The sequence below is a fragment of the Engystomops pustulosus genome, chromosome 1 (genome assembly GCF_040894005.1).
Source record: "Engystomops pustulosus chromosome 1, aEngPut4.maternal, whole genome shotgun sequence".
Classification (NCBI taxonomy): Eukaryota; Metazoa; Chordata; class Amphibia; order Anura; family Leptodactylidae; genus Engystomops; species Engystomops pustulosus.
In genome coordinates this window covers 260,301,474-260,317,754 of record NC_092411.1, presented here as the reverse complement: position 1 = coordinate 260,317,754, position 16,281 = coordinate 260,301,474, and the positions used below count along the sequence as shown (strand labels likewise).

The following is a 16,281-nucleotide window of genomic DNA, read 5'->3' as shown; positions in this document are numbered from 1 at the left end:
TACATCTGACTTCAAAGTTGATTTTCTGGATGATTCCACTAAATTGGGACATGAAAGAAACATCATCTAGAAGCTGTTCAACTGCTTGACAACTTACTGGTAGTTGTTTATTAGGCCAATTTCAGATGACGGATTCCCTTTAAGACTGCTTAACAGGCAGCAGGCTGAGGACCTGGACAGTATTAGAGGGGCTCCGGGCTCCATTAACATCTATAGAGCCCCTTAAGCTCATTTGCACAATAAACCCATATTTTGTAAAATCAAGGGCATAAGAACCTAAGAGAAGATTGTATCATACTAGAAGAGGCACACACCAGTATGTAAGTGTGCTTGGTTTAGCATCTATTATCCTGGTGGTAAATTTCCTTTAAGAGTGCCGTCATGCAGGGCAATTACATTGCATGTATTTTGCATTGTTTACAGGCAAGGTACCGGTGCTTGTTGCCAATCGTATGGGTTTCAATGGAAATTCATATGCAATTGGGCCAATCACCTCCCCTGGGCGTTTGTAAACTCCCCACGTGACAGCACCCTCAAGGTTATTGCTTTATTATTGCTTGTTTTATTATTATATGTTTTTTTATTATTATATGTATTATTGGTTGTTATTGCTTTATTTTATTTAGGAAATTTTGAGCCTTTCTTTAAAAGATTTGATTCTACTAGACAATCCCTATAAGGGTTTAGAAAAGTGGACAATTATTGGTATTTTTGATTATTTGCTTTGCTTTTATGTTGTTGGTGTTTTTAATCATCGGTGCCCTTTGTTAATCAAGTTTTTTTTATCCCTCCTGTGTTTATCATTCCATCCTAAAAATATCCAGTAATGACATCGCACATTATACGATGGACATTGTTACTCTGATCTGTGACTACGTCTCTTACCTTATTAGCCGTTTTCCATTTCATTACTCTATTTGTTCAGTGATTCAGTGTTTTCTGTGCCTTTTAGACTTGATGGAGCAGTAGGAAAGGTATTGAGCGTTTTTCTCTTATCAACTCGGGGAGTAATATGTGCACTCACCATATTTAAAGGAGACCGTTCACATGTTCCTGTACCTATAGATAGGTCAGCTACATTGTATAGCCTTACAAATCTGTCTCCTCGGTTCTGATCACACATTCTGCAGACAGTGTTGGGTATTGGTCCTGGAGAGCTTTGTAACATTACCTCTGTGTATTGTTAGTATTTACAGGCGGTCCTCTACTTAAGAACACCTGACTTGCATACGACCCCTAGTTACAAACGGACCTCTGGATGTTGGTAATTACTGTACTTTAGTCCTAGGCTACAATAAACAGCTATAACAGTTATCACAGGTGTCTGTAATGAAGATTTATTGTTACTCCTGGTTTTTATGACAACCCAACATTTTTAAAATCCAATTGCCACAGAGACCAAAAAAATGTTGACTGGGGTTACAATAATAAAGTATACGGTTCCGACTTACATACAAACTCAACTTAAGAACAAACACTGCCTGTGTATATAGTATTCTAGCTGTAGTACCTGTCATTGCTCGCGATAGGAAATAATTGCTCTTGGCTATAACAGAATAAAATGGGGCATTGTTGTCTGTAATTGGCAGTATACAAAACCCCGTAGAATTGGTATTCACTTAAAGGGAACCTGTCAGTAAATGTAATCCCCACTAAATAAAGATTCTATTAGAAAGCAGTGCAGCCATTCATACATTTTTCCTCCTTATGCCTATAAACGTTCACATTCTGTTCCCAAAGTTATGTCGCCATGTATGGAGATCACCCTATATGAGTCCGATCTGCATCTTCCTCGTAGCTGAGTCCGGTGTATTCATGAGTTTCCCCCACCACGGCCACTGCATCAGGGAGGGGGAAAGAGGGAACTGATTTCTGCTTAGTGAGTCACACCCAGCCAACATCTCTCACAAATAAATGGGAGTGAGGGTCCTGCTCACAAGAGCTTACAGTCTATGAGGATGAGGGGGTGACACAAGAGCTTACAGTCTATGAGGATGAGGGGGTGACACAAGAGCTTACAGTCTATGAGGATGAGGGGGTGACACAAGAGCTTACAGTCTATGAGGATGAGGGGGTGACACAAGAGCTTACAGTCTATGAGGATGAGTGGGTGACACAAGAGCTTACAGTCTATGAGGATGAGGGGGTGACACAAGAGCTTACAGTCTATGAGGATGAGGGGGTGACACAAGAGCTTACAGTCTATGAGGATGAGGGGGTGACACAAGAGCTTACAGTCTATGAGGATGAGGGGGTGACACAAGAGCTTACAGTCTATGAGGATGAGGGGGTGACACAAGAGCTTACAGTCTATGAGGATGAGGGGGTGATACAAGAGCTTACAGTCTATGAGGATGAGGGGGTGACACAAGAGCTTACAGTCTATGAGGATGAGTGGGTGACACAAGAGCTTACAGTCTATGAGGATGAGGGGGTGACACAAGAGCTTACAGTCTATGAGGATGAGGGGGTGACACAAGAGCTTACAGTCTATGAGGATGAGGGGGTGACACAAGAGCTTACAGTCTATGAGGATGAGGGGGTGACACAAGAGCTTACAGTCTATGAGGATGAGTGGGTGACACGAGAGCTTACAGTCTATGAGGATGAGTGGGTGACACAAGAGCTTACAGTCTATGACGATGAGGGACTGACACAAGAGGTATAAGAGGTTGTATAATGGTCCAGCCATTCTTTATAAGGGAGAAATCTAAAATAATTAAATAAATAATTTAATAAATAAAAATTTTGCTGCTTGAACCAGCCATCAGCCGCCATCTTATTTACAGGGTCCTAGGGGAAAAAGACTGCAGAGAAGCCTGGAGCTTGGTATATATCTGGTGTTTGCAAAATAACAGATGGGAGATAGGACATAGGATGGATTAGTAAAGGGAGTTGACAATTCATGCGGTTAGCGAGTGTGATAGGCTTGCCTAAAGAGATGGGTTTTAAGAGCACGATTGAAGCTTTGGAAGATGGGTATTAGTCTGAGAGTCCGGGGAAGGGCATTCCACAGAATTGGAGCGGCTCGGGAGAAGTCCTGGAGACGTGCACGAGAGGTTCGAATTAAGGTAGAGATTAATTTAATGTCACTGGCAGATCGAGGAGCATGGGAAGGGCGATAGACTGAGATGAGAAAAGAGATGAAGGGAGGTGCAGCATTATGCAGAGCTTTGTGGTTGAGGGTTATTATTTTAAAGTGAATTTGGAAGGAGACAGGTAGCCAGTGCAGTGATTGGCAGAAACTGGAGTGTAGTGTTTGGTCTGGTAGACGAGTCTGTATAGACATCCACATATATATGCACACCCACAACTACACACGTACGCATGTACACATACACACTCAGCTTTAAATATTAGATAGTATTACCAGATTGTAGCTGGACTTGGAGCACTCTATTGCACTAGTGTGTGAGATTTTTTCACTGAGCACAGCTTCCTCGTCCTGCTCTTAGTAAGCTTTTGGTTAGAGAAGAGGGGGGTGGGGGGGACTGTGGGAACAGTTTGAATGCAGAGACCAAAGAACACAGTAGTGACTCCTCAGTGCTCCAAGTCCTGCTACAACCCAGGACTGTAAATACATTATTCACAGCTCTGCTCCTACTGAGTTGCTTTCAATATGAACAACAAAAGCCATTTAATAGTTACAATTTGTAATGCTATAAAAAGTTTTCATGATTGTATAATCAGAATATAACATTTTATACTACACGATTTTGGTTGCTTTTTTTTCCCAAAGAAAAAGTAGTTTCCCCCTCCCCCACTCCTTTAGCTGATGATTTGCAGTTTTTAGCCTAACTCTCCTGTAATTATACGGCTTCTCCATTACTTATGGATGTATCTTTATGTGAGTAAATAGCTCCCCCCCCCCCCAATTTTGGTGACAGGTGCTCTTTATTGTTGTCCTGACATTTTGGGGGTGTAATGACAATAACGTCTGTCCACTTTAATTGCATTGTTTATCAGTAAGTTCTCTCAGAATTTTGTTTGTATTTTACAGCGAAGTCTTCTCAGTCCAGATATCAAACTGGAAACGCTTAAGGAGGATGTCAAAGAATTCTTGAAGACATCAGGTAGGTCATTCCACTATAGACAGGATAACAAAATAACACATTCTCTATTCCACTGTCATTAATAAAAATACATCATTTCACAGATCTAATTCCAACTCAGTCCTGGAGTATACAATTTCAGTTGTCCCTGGATCCGACTGTAAATCTTCTGACTATGGTCAGATTCTTCTTATGATTAGCAACTGGTGTCTGCACACTGCAGTACACTCTGCCTCCTGCCCAGGGCCGGCTACAGGTTTCAGTGGGCCCCTGGGCGATAGAGCCTCAGTGGGCCCCTTAACAGCAAACTCATGTGGCGGCATGACCCTGCCATCTGAGCTCAGACACAGTAAAAGACAATCATATTTCAATTACATCGGCAACAAGGATGCCATCGCTGATGTAATTAAATTTTCTGATCAGGAGCGTAACCAGCAGAGGCTGGGCTCTGTAGCAGACCATTTCCTTAAAGGGAACCTACCACCACAAATCTACCTATAAAGGTAGATTGGGTGGTAGGTGGATCAATGGGACGTGAGGATAGCCCTCTTAAGGGCTAATCCTCACGTCCCCACACTTTTTTGATAACTTTTATTAGACATATATTCAAATTTACTTACGCGGCTACTGGGGCGTGGAGTAGCCGCATCTGAGGTTACACGAGGCGGCTACTCCACGCCCCGGTAGCCTCTTTTCCCCTCCTACTCGCCCATCTTCGGCGCGCAGCTACGCGGAGCCCTCGTCTGGCGATCATGCCGTCTGCGCATGCGTAGAAGAGCAGGCCCTCGCCTGTTTCGGAGCAGTGACCGCGCAGGCGCGGGCCTGCTCTTCTGCCCATGCGCAGACGGCAGGATCGCCGGACGAGGGCGCGCAGCTACACGGAGAAGATGGGTGAGTAGGAGGGGAAAAGAGGCTACCGGGGCGTGGAGTAGCCGCCTCGTGTAACCTCAGATGCGGCTACTCCACGCCCCAGTAGCCGCATAAGTAAATTTGAATATATATCTAATAAAAGTTATCAAAAAAGTGCGGGGACGTGAGGATTATCCCTTAAAAGGGGTATCCTCACTTCCCATTGATCCACCTACCACCCGATCTACCTTCATAGGTAGATTTGTGGTGGTAGGTGCCCTTTAAAAACACATGCATGTTTTTACACAATCACAATCATTTTTACACTCATACACGTGTCTACAGATTTATACACGCATACAGGTTATACACATCAAATGTACAACATACACACAGATGTACAGCATATATACACACACACGCATTCAGTATGTACAGCATAAACACATCCAGTATATACAGCATATATACATATACATCCAATATATACACACAGCACATACGCACAGATATACACACGCATCCAGTATATACAACACATAAGCACAAATATACAGTACATATACACACAAACACATATACATGCATTTACATATGTAGCAAATATACTCACCCCAGCTGGATGTCACTCGGTCGGAACGTGGTGGCAGAGTCCGGAAGGGGATTGCATAGGAGAAGGTGGACTGCCCTGTGAGGCGCGCGGACTGGGCCAGGCCGGACATGAGGCACACAGGTCGGACGGGACGCGAGGTGTGCAGGCCGGCCGGACGCAAGTTGCACAGGGCGGGCCACATGTGAGGTGGGTAGGGCAGGGGGCCTGTACTCTCTGGGGCCCCTGCACTTGCCCGGGTCAGCCGGGTGCCGATGCCGGGCCTGCTCCTGCTTGCATTACAAGACAAGCTCAGACAAAGGCACATCCTGCCGGCAAGCAGCGTGCAGAGGTTACTGTACAAGCTACAGACAGATAAGGTCTTTATAGCAGAGCTGACTGTGTGTCAGATACTAGTAAAATGTCCAGAAGCTAAATAAAAGTGTAGATAAATCATGTACCTTGATGATCTAAGCACATTGTCGGCACACAGCATCTCACAGCACAGAGGGATCATGAAGTGTCTACTTAGAGAGTCCCGGCATCACTGAGTGATAGGAGCTAAAACTGCAATAAAACATAGTAAAATTGTAAAGTAATGGGTTAAAAATTATCTTTATTATGTAAACATCACCAGGGGATTAAAATTTGAGGACTATAAATGTGACCTGATCTTCTTTTAGCTTCTTATGGTCTTGTTTTTTTTTTTTTTTTTTTTTTTAAAAAAAGCTTTAAAATTAGGCAAATGAGCCTGATCATTGCCAGACCTTGCCCGGTGAGCTGTATATCGCTGACATGTGCAGTGACTGCACAAGGGCCGGCAATGCTTGCAGTGGTGAGCTGCTTCTCTGAAGGGATGGAATTCGGCAGGTGGCCTAACGTGATCCATGAGCAGACATTTTTTAATTTTAATCCCAGCCCCCGGGACTTCAGGGGGGACTTTGGCAGGGAGCCATGTACTGTACTCTAATGCCTTTATTATCTGATGTATACAGCACACAAACATAAAAAAGGGCATATACTATTGTCATGTTATGGGCTTTTGGAAGCTGTAATACCCCAAAAATAGGGCCTTGGTGACAAGTTACCATTAATGTTTTTGGTGCTGTGTGAAAGCACTTAGGCTGCATCCACGCAAAACAAGGACGGGCTTGGCCTCGCATATGTGGCGCTCATTACTGATCACATACATTTCAGGTAAAATGCAGATGTGATGGGGCCAAGCTCCTCCCTGTTCTGGTTGACTTGCGTCACCACATCAATGGGGGTCTGACTGCACCCCACTGATAAAGATCAGGGGTTTTGTACTCTGTGGAAAAGGGACAATAACGCACATGCACAACCAGCACTGCATGCACTTCAGCTATTCTCGCTCAGTCCCAGTGAATGGAGTAGGGGTCGTGCATTTATTGGAATCTTTGTTTTCGTGATTGCAGAGGTTCCCGTCAAACAGACCCTCATCTGCTATCTATGCGCATCTTACACTATAAGAGACCTTTGTTGAACTAAAACAACATAAGGAAATATGCAGATAGCACAAGTAGCTGTAAGCAAGTAGGCTTTTATCTAGATCTCAATGCATTTTCTTGTTACAGGTTGGGAGAAGAAGCTTCAGAATGCTGTGTATCGTGAACTCAGCGTGTATGTATCTCCTCCGTGTACCTTATAGTTACTGGGTTTTTACAATGCAGAATATCTGATGTATACATACACATGCACACATATATATGTGTGTGTGTATGTATATATATATCATATGTGTATATATGTATGTATACATACCAAAAAGTCCATAGCGTGGACTGGATATAAGTGCCAAAAAGTGTGGGTGCCAGGCATGGCCTTTTATAAATAATTTTTAAAAAATGGCAGCACTCCAATAATTTTGAGTGAAAGAAGATGGTCTTGGAAATAAAGTCCACCTTTTTTAGCATGAAATTATTGGAGAGCTGCCTTTTTTGGAATTGATATATATTTACCGTATGTAAAACTAGAGATAAACCACTAAACATCCATTCAGTTGACCACTCAATCCAGGAATTGTATATAAATAGTGATACAATGTGAAGACCAGTGTGATCCTGTCTGCGGTGGTTGGGTGGTCACAGGACGTAAGGGGGAATGACAAGGGAATGGATTACTCCTAGATAGTAAATAGTAATAGATATTTTTTGGATAGCGCCATCATATTCCACAGAGCAGGTGTGCCTGTCCATGTCACATTTAATGTTCTGGCAGATTACAGATGATCACCTGAGGACACATTTTAACCACTGAAACACTGAAAATCCATAAAAACCCAAGAATAGTATGTCATGTTGTCCAGAGGATGTGCACAGGGGTTCATGGGCTGCTCACTTACTGCTGTCAATGATTGTGGGAATTAATCATTTAAGTGCCATGGTGAACCGCGATGAAATGTCAGCGACATGAAGGTGGTGCTAAATTGGAGGCAATCAGCGCCCCCGGTGGCGTCTTTGAAGGGCTGGAATCCTTACAAAATCAAACATAATAAACCAGGGGCAGTTACTCCTAGATCCAGACACCGTGATTATGGTAATCTTCTTATATTTGTTATCCATGGTCTTCTTTTTTTCTAAAATCAACATTTAAAGTTATGCTAATGAGCCAGAAGGGCTCTGGGGCTGTTAACAGAGCCCCTCCGCTCTGCACTTTCACAGGCTGTTACACTTTCTGACCAACCCCTCTGCTCCCACAGCATCCCACCCCTTCCCCCCATCCTTCCTCAGCTTGATGTAAACTCATACAGTAGGAGGTGGAAGTGCCCAAGCATAATAAAACTTAAATTTAGCGTAAACTAGCATGTGATGTTACCAACGCAAAGAATAAAGGTGTCAGAGATGTAATTTGGAGCTCACAGTGGGAGACCTAATCAGGAAACCCCCTAAGACAAAGGTCCAACTGGGGTTTTTTTGTTAATTGTACATTTAAAAATGTATTAACTTACTAACACCTGGAAGTACAATTTATCCAGCAGATAACAATCCTTCAGAGAGCTCTGTGTGCGGAAAATTTAAAAAGTTATGGATTTTGTAAGGTAGGGAGTTACAAACAGAAACCCAAAAACAAAAAAGTGCCAGGATGTTCAGAGGTTAAATGGTAAATTGTTGAAAACTTCTCTAAAAATCTGTTGAATTCAGGTAATTCCTTCCACGTTAAAGGTCATGAATAAAATGGATTTTCCTCCTTGTTTCCGTGCTCCAGGCTCCCGGCTCCCTGCCATCCGGCTGCTCCTGCAGAACATATTAAGGAACCCCTGGCGTATATGAGGAAAGCTCAGGTAGGTAGTGAACACGCCATTGGTTTTATCATTACTCAGGTATTGTTCACTTCTACGCCGTGTTCCTGGGCTTAAGCAATTTTTGGAGCATGGCTTAATTAAAAATGGAAGCCCAGTACTAAGCGTATGAAGGTGCGGAACAAAATATAATCATTTACTGTGAAAATGCAATTTTCCGACTGACTGGCCAAAGAACAGTTTTGTTTATCCAAATTGTTGTTTTCTGCTTTTTTGTGTTTTTCTTAGAGAGATTAAGGTGGACCTGTCAGCTGGGTCATGCTGCCGGATCTGAGGGCAGCCGGTAGTAGAGCAGGAAGCGGGGGCACCTGTATATAGCTTTATACAGAATTATTTTCTAATTAGGCTTTTCAGTCATTTCTTTCACTGATCAGCGCCCAGCAAGTCTTCACCCTCCGTCAGTGGTTGGCAGCTCTCCCTGTATATAGGTGACTTTGTTAAACTTTGATAAAGTTTTTTTTTTCCCCTCTGTATCATCAGAAAACAAACTAAGTCAAGTTAAACTTATAAAAAAAAATTGATACATTATTCCTGTTACTATTTTACATTTAACAAAACAAATCTTGCATTTTATTTTAAAATTGGGGATCTAAAATGGGGAAAAATCTAATGTATAAGACTGAGTGTGTGTATTTAAGTCCGCTAAAGGAATTTGCGCCATCGTATTTGCAATCACAAAATTTTTGTGTGAATGTAGCCTTTCTGTGTGTGGGCCCAGTAATCAGGAGTCTCGCTCTCAACCACTGTATGAGGTTGGGGTAATCAGGACTCTCACTATTAATCACTGTACGTGGACACAGAAATCAGGACTCTCCTTGTCAATCACTGTGTGTGGGCGCAGTAATCAGGACTCGCTGTCAATCACTGGGTGTAGGCAGGGTAATCGGGGCTCTCACTATCAATCACTCTGTGTGGGCGCAGTAATCGGGGCTCTCACTATCAATCACTGTCTGCGGGCGGGGTAATCAGGACTCTCACTGTCAATCACTGTGTGTGGGCGAGGTAATCAGGACTCTCACTGTCAATCACTGTGTGTGGGCAGGATAATAGGGACTCTCACTATCAATCACCGGGTGTGGGCGGAGCATTCAGGACTCTCACTGTCAATCACTGTGTGTGGGCGGAGCATTCAGGACTCTCACTGTCAATCACTGTGTGTGGGCGGAGCATTCAGGACTCTCACTGTCAATCACTGTGTGTGGGCGGGGTAATCAGGACTCTCACTGTCAATCACTGTGTGTGGGCGGGGCATTCAGGACTCTCACTGTCAATCACTGTGTGTGGGCGGAGCATTCAGGACTCTCACTGTCAATCACTGTGTGTGGGCGGGGTAATCAGGACTCTCACTGTCAATCACTGTGTGTGGGCGGGGTAATCAGGACTCTCACTGTCAATCACTGTGTGTGGGCGGGGTAATCAGGACTCTCACTGTCAATCACTGTGTGTGGGCGGGGTAATCAGGACTCTCACTGTCAATCACTGTGTGTGGGCGGGGTAATCAGGACTCTCACTGTCAATCACTGTGTGTGGGCGGGGTAATCAGGACTCTATATGGAAACACTCTGCTTTCCTCTATTATAGCCTTCTCTCAAATGAGACAGGAGTAATCATATGAAAAGTTCAATAATTGATGTTTGGAAATGTCAATATAATATCTGTACAATAAACTATCTGATATGTATACAAGCAATACGATGCTGTAATTATTATTCATACTAGTTATTACCTGTGACTATTTTTATTGGCATATGTTTTATCTTTATTTCCTTTTTTTTTTTTTTTTTTTTTAGGCAAGCTGGGAGAAGAGGGTCCTGAAGAGCCTGAACAGTATGTGTACAGAGCTCAATGTTCCTCTTGCACATAAGGTACAGTGTCAGCCTGCATGGAGTGTTCACTGTGTCATCTCTAGTGACCATCATTGCTTGTGTCTGTTATATATTGTCTGTTATTACATTGTTTTATGCTTTATTACATTGATGTACTTCAAGTTATTACTTTAAAATCACAGACATCACATAAAAGGGTTTGCCCATAAAAGAAAGTTCTCAAATCTTAGTCCCTTAGTGATCCTAACATTATAATGGTAACTTATAGAGACCAGATAGGGAGCAGCAGCAGAAGTCTATGCACGCTGCCTGCACACATCTACCTCTATAAACCTGCGCACCAGTTTACCGGGCCTGGATCCGCTTTAGTTCCCAAAGTACAGGGCACATGACAGCAAAGCTAATGACTTGGAGGGACGGATGACAACCTTGGGGGAATTATACTCTGTGGGGCAAAAGGTGGGATTTAGAACAAAGAAAATTTGTGCAAGCCGCACCCTTTGTCCCTCTTCCTGCACTGCAGAATTTGGGAGTTATACATACATTATACAGGGACTTGCCTCTTGTAAACCACAGTGGCAATATTCTATATGATGGGGTTACTGTATGCAGTATATAGTGACTTTGTTTTGACTTTTAATATCATTTCCAGAGGCCTCCTGATGAGCAGAAAGAATTGCTTAATAAGTGGAACGAAATGGGAACCGATGAACCAGGTACGGCTAATAATGAGGAGCAGTCAACTATTCTTACAATGTATAACACCGAATCTAGAATACATACACAGTGCAATGCACTTTTATACCACGTCACATCCATATTTTTACTATGTTAAAACATTTGCTTATGAGTTTGCTTTTCAATTGTATAACTCTCTGTTGAAAAGCCCACTATATGGTAATCAATCTTCAATGTGGCCCCTTATTTTGGCACAGTAAATGTGATGTCAGTGTCATGATCATTTATAGTGACATTGACTTTGCACCTTAATCATTGATTTTGTTGGAGTATTATATGTAAACTTCTTCACTTGCTTGTATTGTGCAGATTCCATGATTGCAGGTCCAAATCTGTTGAGTTGTCACTGCTTATTTCCCCTTTGTAAAAATTGAGAAATGTCAACACATGTCATATTTTAATTAAGTCAGACACATTTTGTCCCCGGCTACCAGTGACCGCACAAGTTTCGTGGTATTACTGACAAACTAGTTCTGTGATTTATTCCATGGACACCCATGGATTTGCCAAAAAGTCTGGTAGCACCCCAATATAATATAAGTTTGTTATCTCTTTTGTTGATGACTGTATTTTTGCCTATTTGTTGTTACCATGGTTAATTTAATTGTTGCTAATTTTTTTCTTCCTCTGAAGACTTGAGTCTCTTTAGACCTGTTTATGCACCTAAGGATTTCCTTGAGGTATGTAGGTATTGTTATAGTTAAAATCATTCACAGTGAATCATATTGACATAAAACTTAATTGTGCTTAAAGGATATCTACCACCAGGATGAAGAATTGTAAACCAAGCACACTGACATACTGGTGTGTGCCCCTCTGGCAGAATCTGCTCTTCTTTTAGCTTCTTATGCCCTGATTTTTTACAAAAAAGGCTTTTAAAATCATGCAAATGAGTCTCAGGAGCATAGGCATTAATGGAACCTGGAGCCCTTCAGGCTCATTTGCACAATGTTAAAGCCTTTTTTTTCTTAATAACAAGGGTATCAGAGGCTTAAAGAAGAGCAGGCCCTGCCAGAGGAGCACACATCAGTATGCCAGTGTGCTTGGTTTACAATCCTTTATCCTGGTGGTAGATTTCCTTTAACCCCTTAAGGACGCAGCCATTTTACAGCTTAAGGCTCAGCCCGATTTTTTGGATTCTGACTTGCTTCGCTTTATATGGTTATAACTTTTGAACACTGTTACTTATCAAAACGATTCTGAGATAGTTTTTTCCCCACATGTTGTACTTCATTTTAGTGGTAAATTTTGGCAGATAAGTTTTGCGTTTATTTACAAAAAAAAGAAAATATGATAAATTTTTTGAAAAATTTGCCATTTTCGAAATTCTAAATCATTGCGTTTTCAGGCAGATAGATTTACCACCTAAATAAGTTGCTGAATAACATTTCCCATTTGTCTACTTTACATTTTCATAATTTCTGAAATGTCTGGATAATTTATTTTGATGTCACGCGGCTTACAAATAGAATAGCGCTTTTCCGGATTTTCAGAATTGACTATTTTGGGGATAAATACAGTTTTGAATGAAATTTTACATATTTAGCATCAAAACCCCCTATATAATCTACCCATTTTCAAATCTGCACCCCTCAAGCTATCAGAAACAGCTTTTACGAAGATTGTTAACCCCTTGAGATCTTCATAGTAATTGAATCAAAATGGAGGTGAAATTTAGAATGGTCATACTGTTCCCTTATACGTTCATTTAGCACTAAAATTTACACATTTCCAAAATATAAAAAGAGAAAACCCACCATACAATTTGTTCTGCAATTTCTCCTGAGTACAAAGACCCCCCACATATGGCTGTGACTTGTTTTATGGGCGCACAGCAAGGCGCAGAAGGGAAGGAGGGCGCTGCAGCTGCCAGGATTTTAGTTTCCTCATTGGCCCCTTTTGAAGGCTATAAAATTTTCGCTTTTGCGCTATTTGGGCCATGTGACGGCATTTTTTTTGCGGGATGAGATGCTTTTTCCATTGTTACCATTTTGGGGTTGGTATCACCTATTGTTGAAAATTTAGGAACTTTTTTTGAGGGCAGGAGTAGAAAAGCATCAATTCTGTACTGGATTTTTGACTTTTTTTTTTTTGGTGTTCACCGTATAGACTAATAATCATGTTAGCTTTATTCTATGGGTTGATACGATTACGGGGATACCAGACATGTATATATTTTCTTACGTTTTACTAAATTTGTCAAACAAAACCCTAATGTGGGGAAAAATCTATAATTTTTGTATTGCCATCTTCCAAATGGCATAACTTTGTTACGTTTTTGGCTACGGAGCTGGTTGATGGCTTGTTTTTTGCGGGACATGTTGTACTTTGCACCAGTATCATGTCTGAGTACATATGGTTTTTTGGTCGCATTTTATAGCATTTTATGTGGGATTGAAAAGGTAAAAATCATAATTTTTGGAGGGTTTATAACAGTTTTTTTTTACGGCGTTTATCGTGGGGGTTCAATAATGATTTACTTTTATTCTACGGGTTGTTACGGACGCGGTGATACTATATATGTGGGGTTTGTGTTATGATTTAGACTTTTTTTTTGAGTTATATGTCTCTTTATATGTTTTGGGGGTTTGGGGCATTTTTAGTGATTTATGACTTTATTTTTTTATTGAATAACTTTTTTTTTTACTTTTTCACTTTTATACCATGGGACATGAAGAAGCAATCTTCTGATTGCTTCTTCATGATAATATTCTGCAATACTCATGTATTGCAGAGTATTATCAGTGTCAGCCTATGCACTTGCATAGGCTGGCACTTTGCCAGTAAGATGACGTCACAGACGCCATCTTACTGGCAATTCTTGCTTGTAACTCTGGGGTCCAGATCGGACCCCAGAGTTACTATAGCAACGATCGGCGCCCCCCGAAAACGGTTCGGGGGGGCCGATCGTGGGGGAAAGACCCCCCAGATACTTGTTAGATGCCGCGGTCGCGCTGACCGCGGCATCTAAAGGGTTAAGCACCCGCGATCGGAGACAACTCCGATCGCGGGTGTTACACTGGGGTGCCGGCTATTAGTTACAGCCGGCACCCCGTGTTTCCCGATGCCGGTTCGGCTCTGATCCAGAGCCGAGCCGGCATAAGCGCCGTGGCGGATATATCCGCCACTGAGCGCTAAGTCACTGCGCTCCGTGGCGGATATATCCGCCGCGGAGCGTGAAGGGGTTAAAAGAAACTTCCCATTAGGATTCTACCATCAGAAGTTGATCTTATTGTAAACTCCTTCTGCCCTAATGTGTAATTTAATAGTGCTGGAACCTTACCTACCCTACTGTTCTTGTAGCTTCTTATGCATTTGTTTTTAAGAAAAAGGGGCTGTAAAAATTATGCAAATGAGCCTGAGGGGCTCCAGGTTCCATTAACTCTTATGGAGCCTGAGCCCTTCAGGCGAATTTGCATAATTTTTAAATCCTTTTTTTGTAAAAACCAGGGCATAAGAAACTAAAAAAAGAATAGATCCTGCCAGAGGCGGCACACACCAGTATCAAATTGTGCTTGGTTTGCAATCCTTGATCTGGTGATAGATGTCCTTAAGAAAAAGAACACGTACTTACCCCCGCTCTGGCTCTCTCGTTGCTTTGTAATTCAGTCTCTGACCCCCATCAGAAGTTGCCGGAGGTCACAGGACCATCTTCATCCAATTCCGTTTTCCAACGGACATCACTCACTGTGTTGTCCCCTGGTCCGATGAGACCAGGAGGAAATTGGTCCCATAGTACCCCAGATCTTTCAGTTGGAGGCAGAGGTGGAAGTAATGGAGTGACACGGGAATTCAAGTATGTGTTCATCTCAGTCCTGGTCTTCTGGATAATGAATATAGGCTATTGTCAAAGTGTATTATAGTGAACCTTCTATTAACCCCTTCCCGACATTTGACGTACTATTACTGCATGGCGGGAGGTGCGTTCCCGCAAAATGCGGTTATAGTACGTCATGCTTCTGGGGCCGGCTCCAGAACGGAGCCCGCGCCAGAAGCTGCGGGTGTCGGCTATATATTATACTATATTATGATTTCTCCGATCGCGGATGTTAACCCCTGACACGCCGCGGTCGCGCTGACCGTGGCGTGCTAGGGGCATTTGAGAAGAATCGGACCCCCCCCCCCCCCCGCGGCGCTTACCGGGGGGGGGGAGGGGGGGGGTCCGCTGCTCCGATCGCAGCCCTGGGGCTGCGCGATCCTCTTCTGTGCGCAGCATGCTCAGTGTGTTACATTACACAGTGTAATACATCTGTATTACACTGTGTAATGTGAAGAAGAGCTTGAACAAGTGATCAGTGGATCACTTGTTCAAGCTAACCTGTAAAAGTTAATAAAAAAATGTTAAAAACACTACATAAAATCATTTTTTAATAAAAAGTATTAATTAAATAAAGTTAAAGTCCCCTAAACACAAATATTCCCTATACACATGCAATAAAGTGAAAAAAACCACAAAATCGCAAAAAAACACCCCCATATTTGGTATCGCCGCGTCCGTAACAATCCGTACAATAACTCAGAAACATTATTGGACCCGCACGGTGAACGCCGTAAAAACAAAACCCGTAAAACACGCCAAAAATTTACATTTTTCATAAAATCTCTACACAAAAATGTTCTAAAAAGTGATCAAAAAAAGTTATGTGCGCCAAAATGGTACCACTGAAAAGAACAACTCAACTCGTAAAAAATAAGCCCAAAACTAGCTTTGTCAACCAAAAAATATTAAAGTTACGTCTCCGAAAAGATGGCGATGCAAAAACAAATGAGATTTCCTCTATATTAGTTTTTATCCAGTAAAATTGTAAAAATAAATGAAAAACTGTATAAATGAGGTATCACCATAATCGTAATCACCTATAGAATAAAGATAATATAATATTTTTAGTGTACGGTGTACGACCCCCA

The 16,281-nt window shown here is 42.2% G+C and overlaps 1 protein-coding gene across 1 annotated transcript in view; it reads left to right on the top strand.

The window, feature by feature from the left end:
• Positions 1-16,281, top strand: part of TBC1D19 (TBC1 domain family member 19) — a 79,154-nt gene that overhangs the window by 11,124 nt on the left and 51,749 nt on the right. The window contains exons 2-7 of the mRNA XM_072125984.1: positions 4,001-4,073; positions 7,086-7,131; positions 8,716-8,791; positions 10,600-10,674; positions 11,288-11,351; positions 12,007-12,053. Of these exons, the coding sequence (XP_071982085.1) occupies positions 4,001-4,073; positions 7,086-7,131; positions 8,716-8,791; positions 10,600-10,674; positions 11,288-11,351; positions 12,007-12,053 (381 nt within the window). The remainder of the gene's footprint in view (positions 1-4,000; positions 4,074-7,085; positions 7,132-8,715; positions 8,792-10,599; positions 10,675-11,287; positions 11,352-12,006; positions 12,054-16,281) is intronic.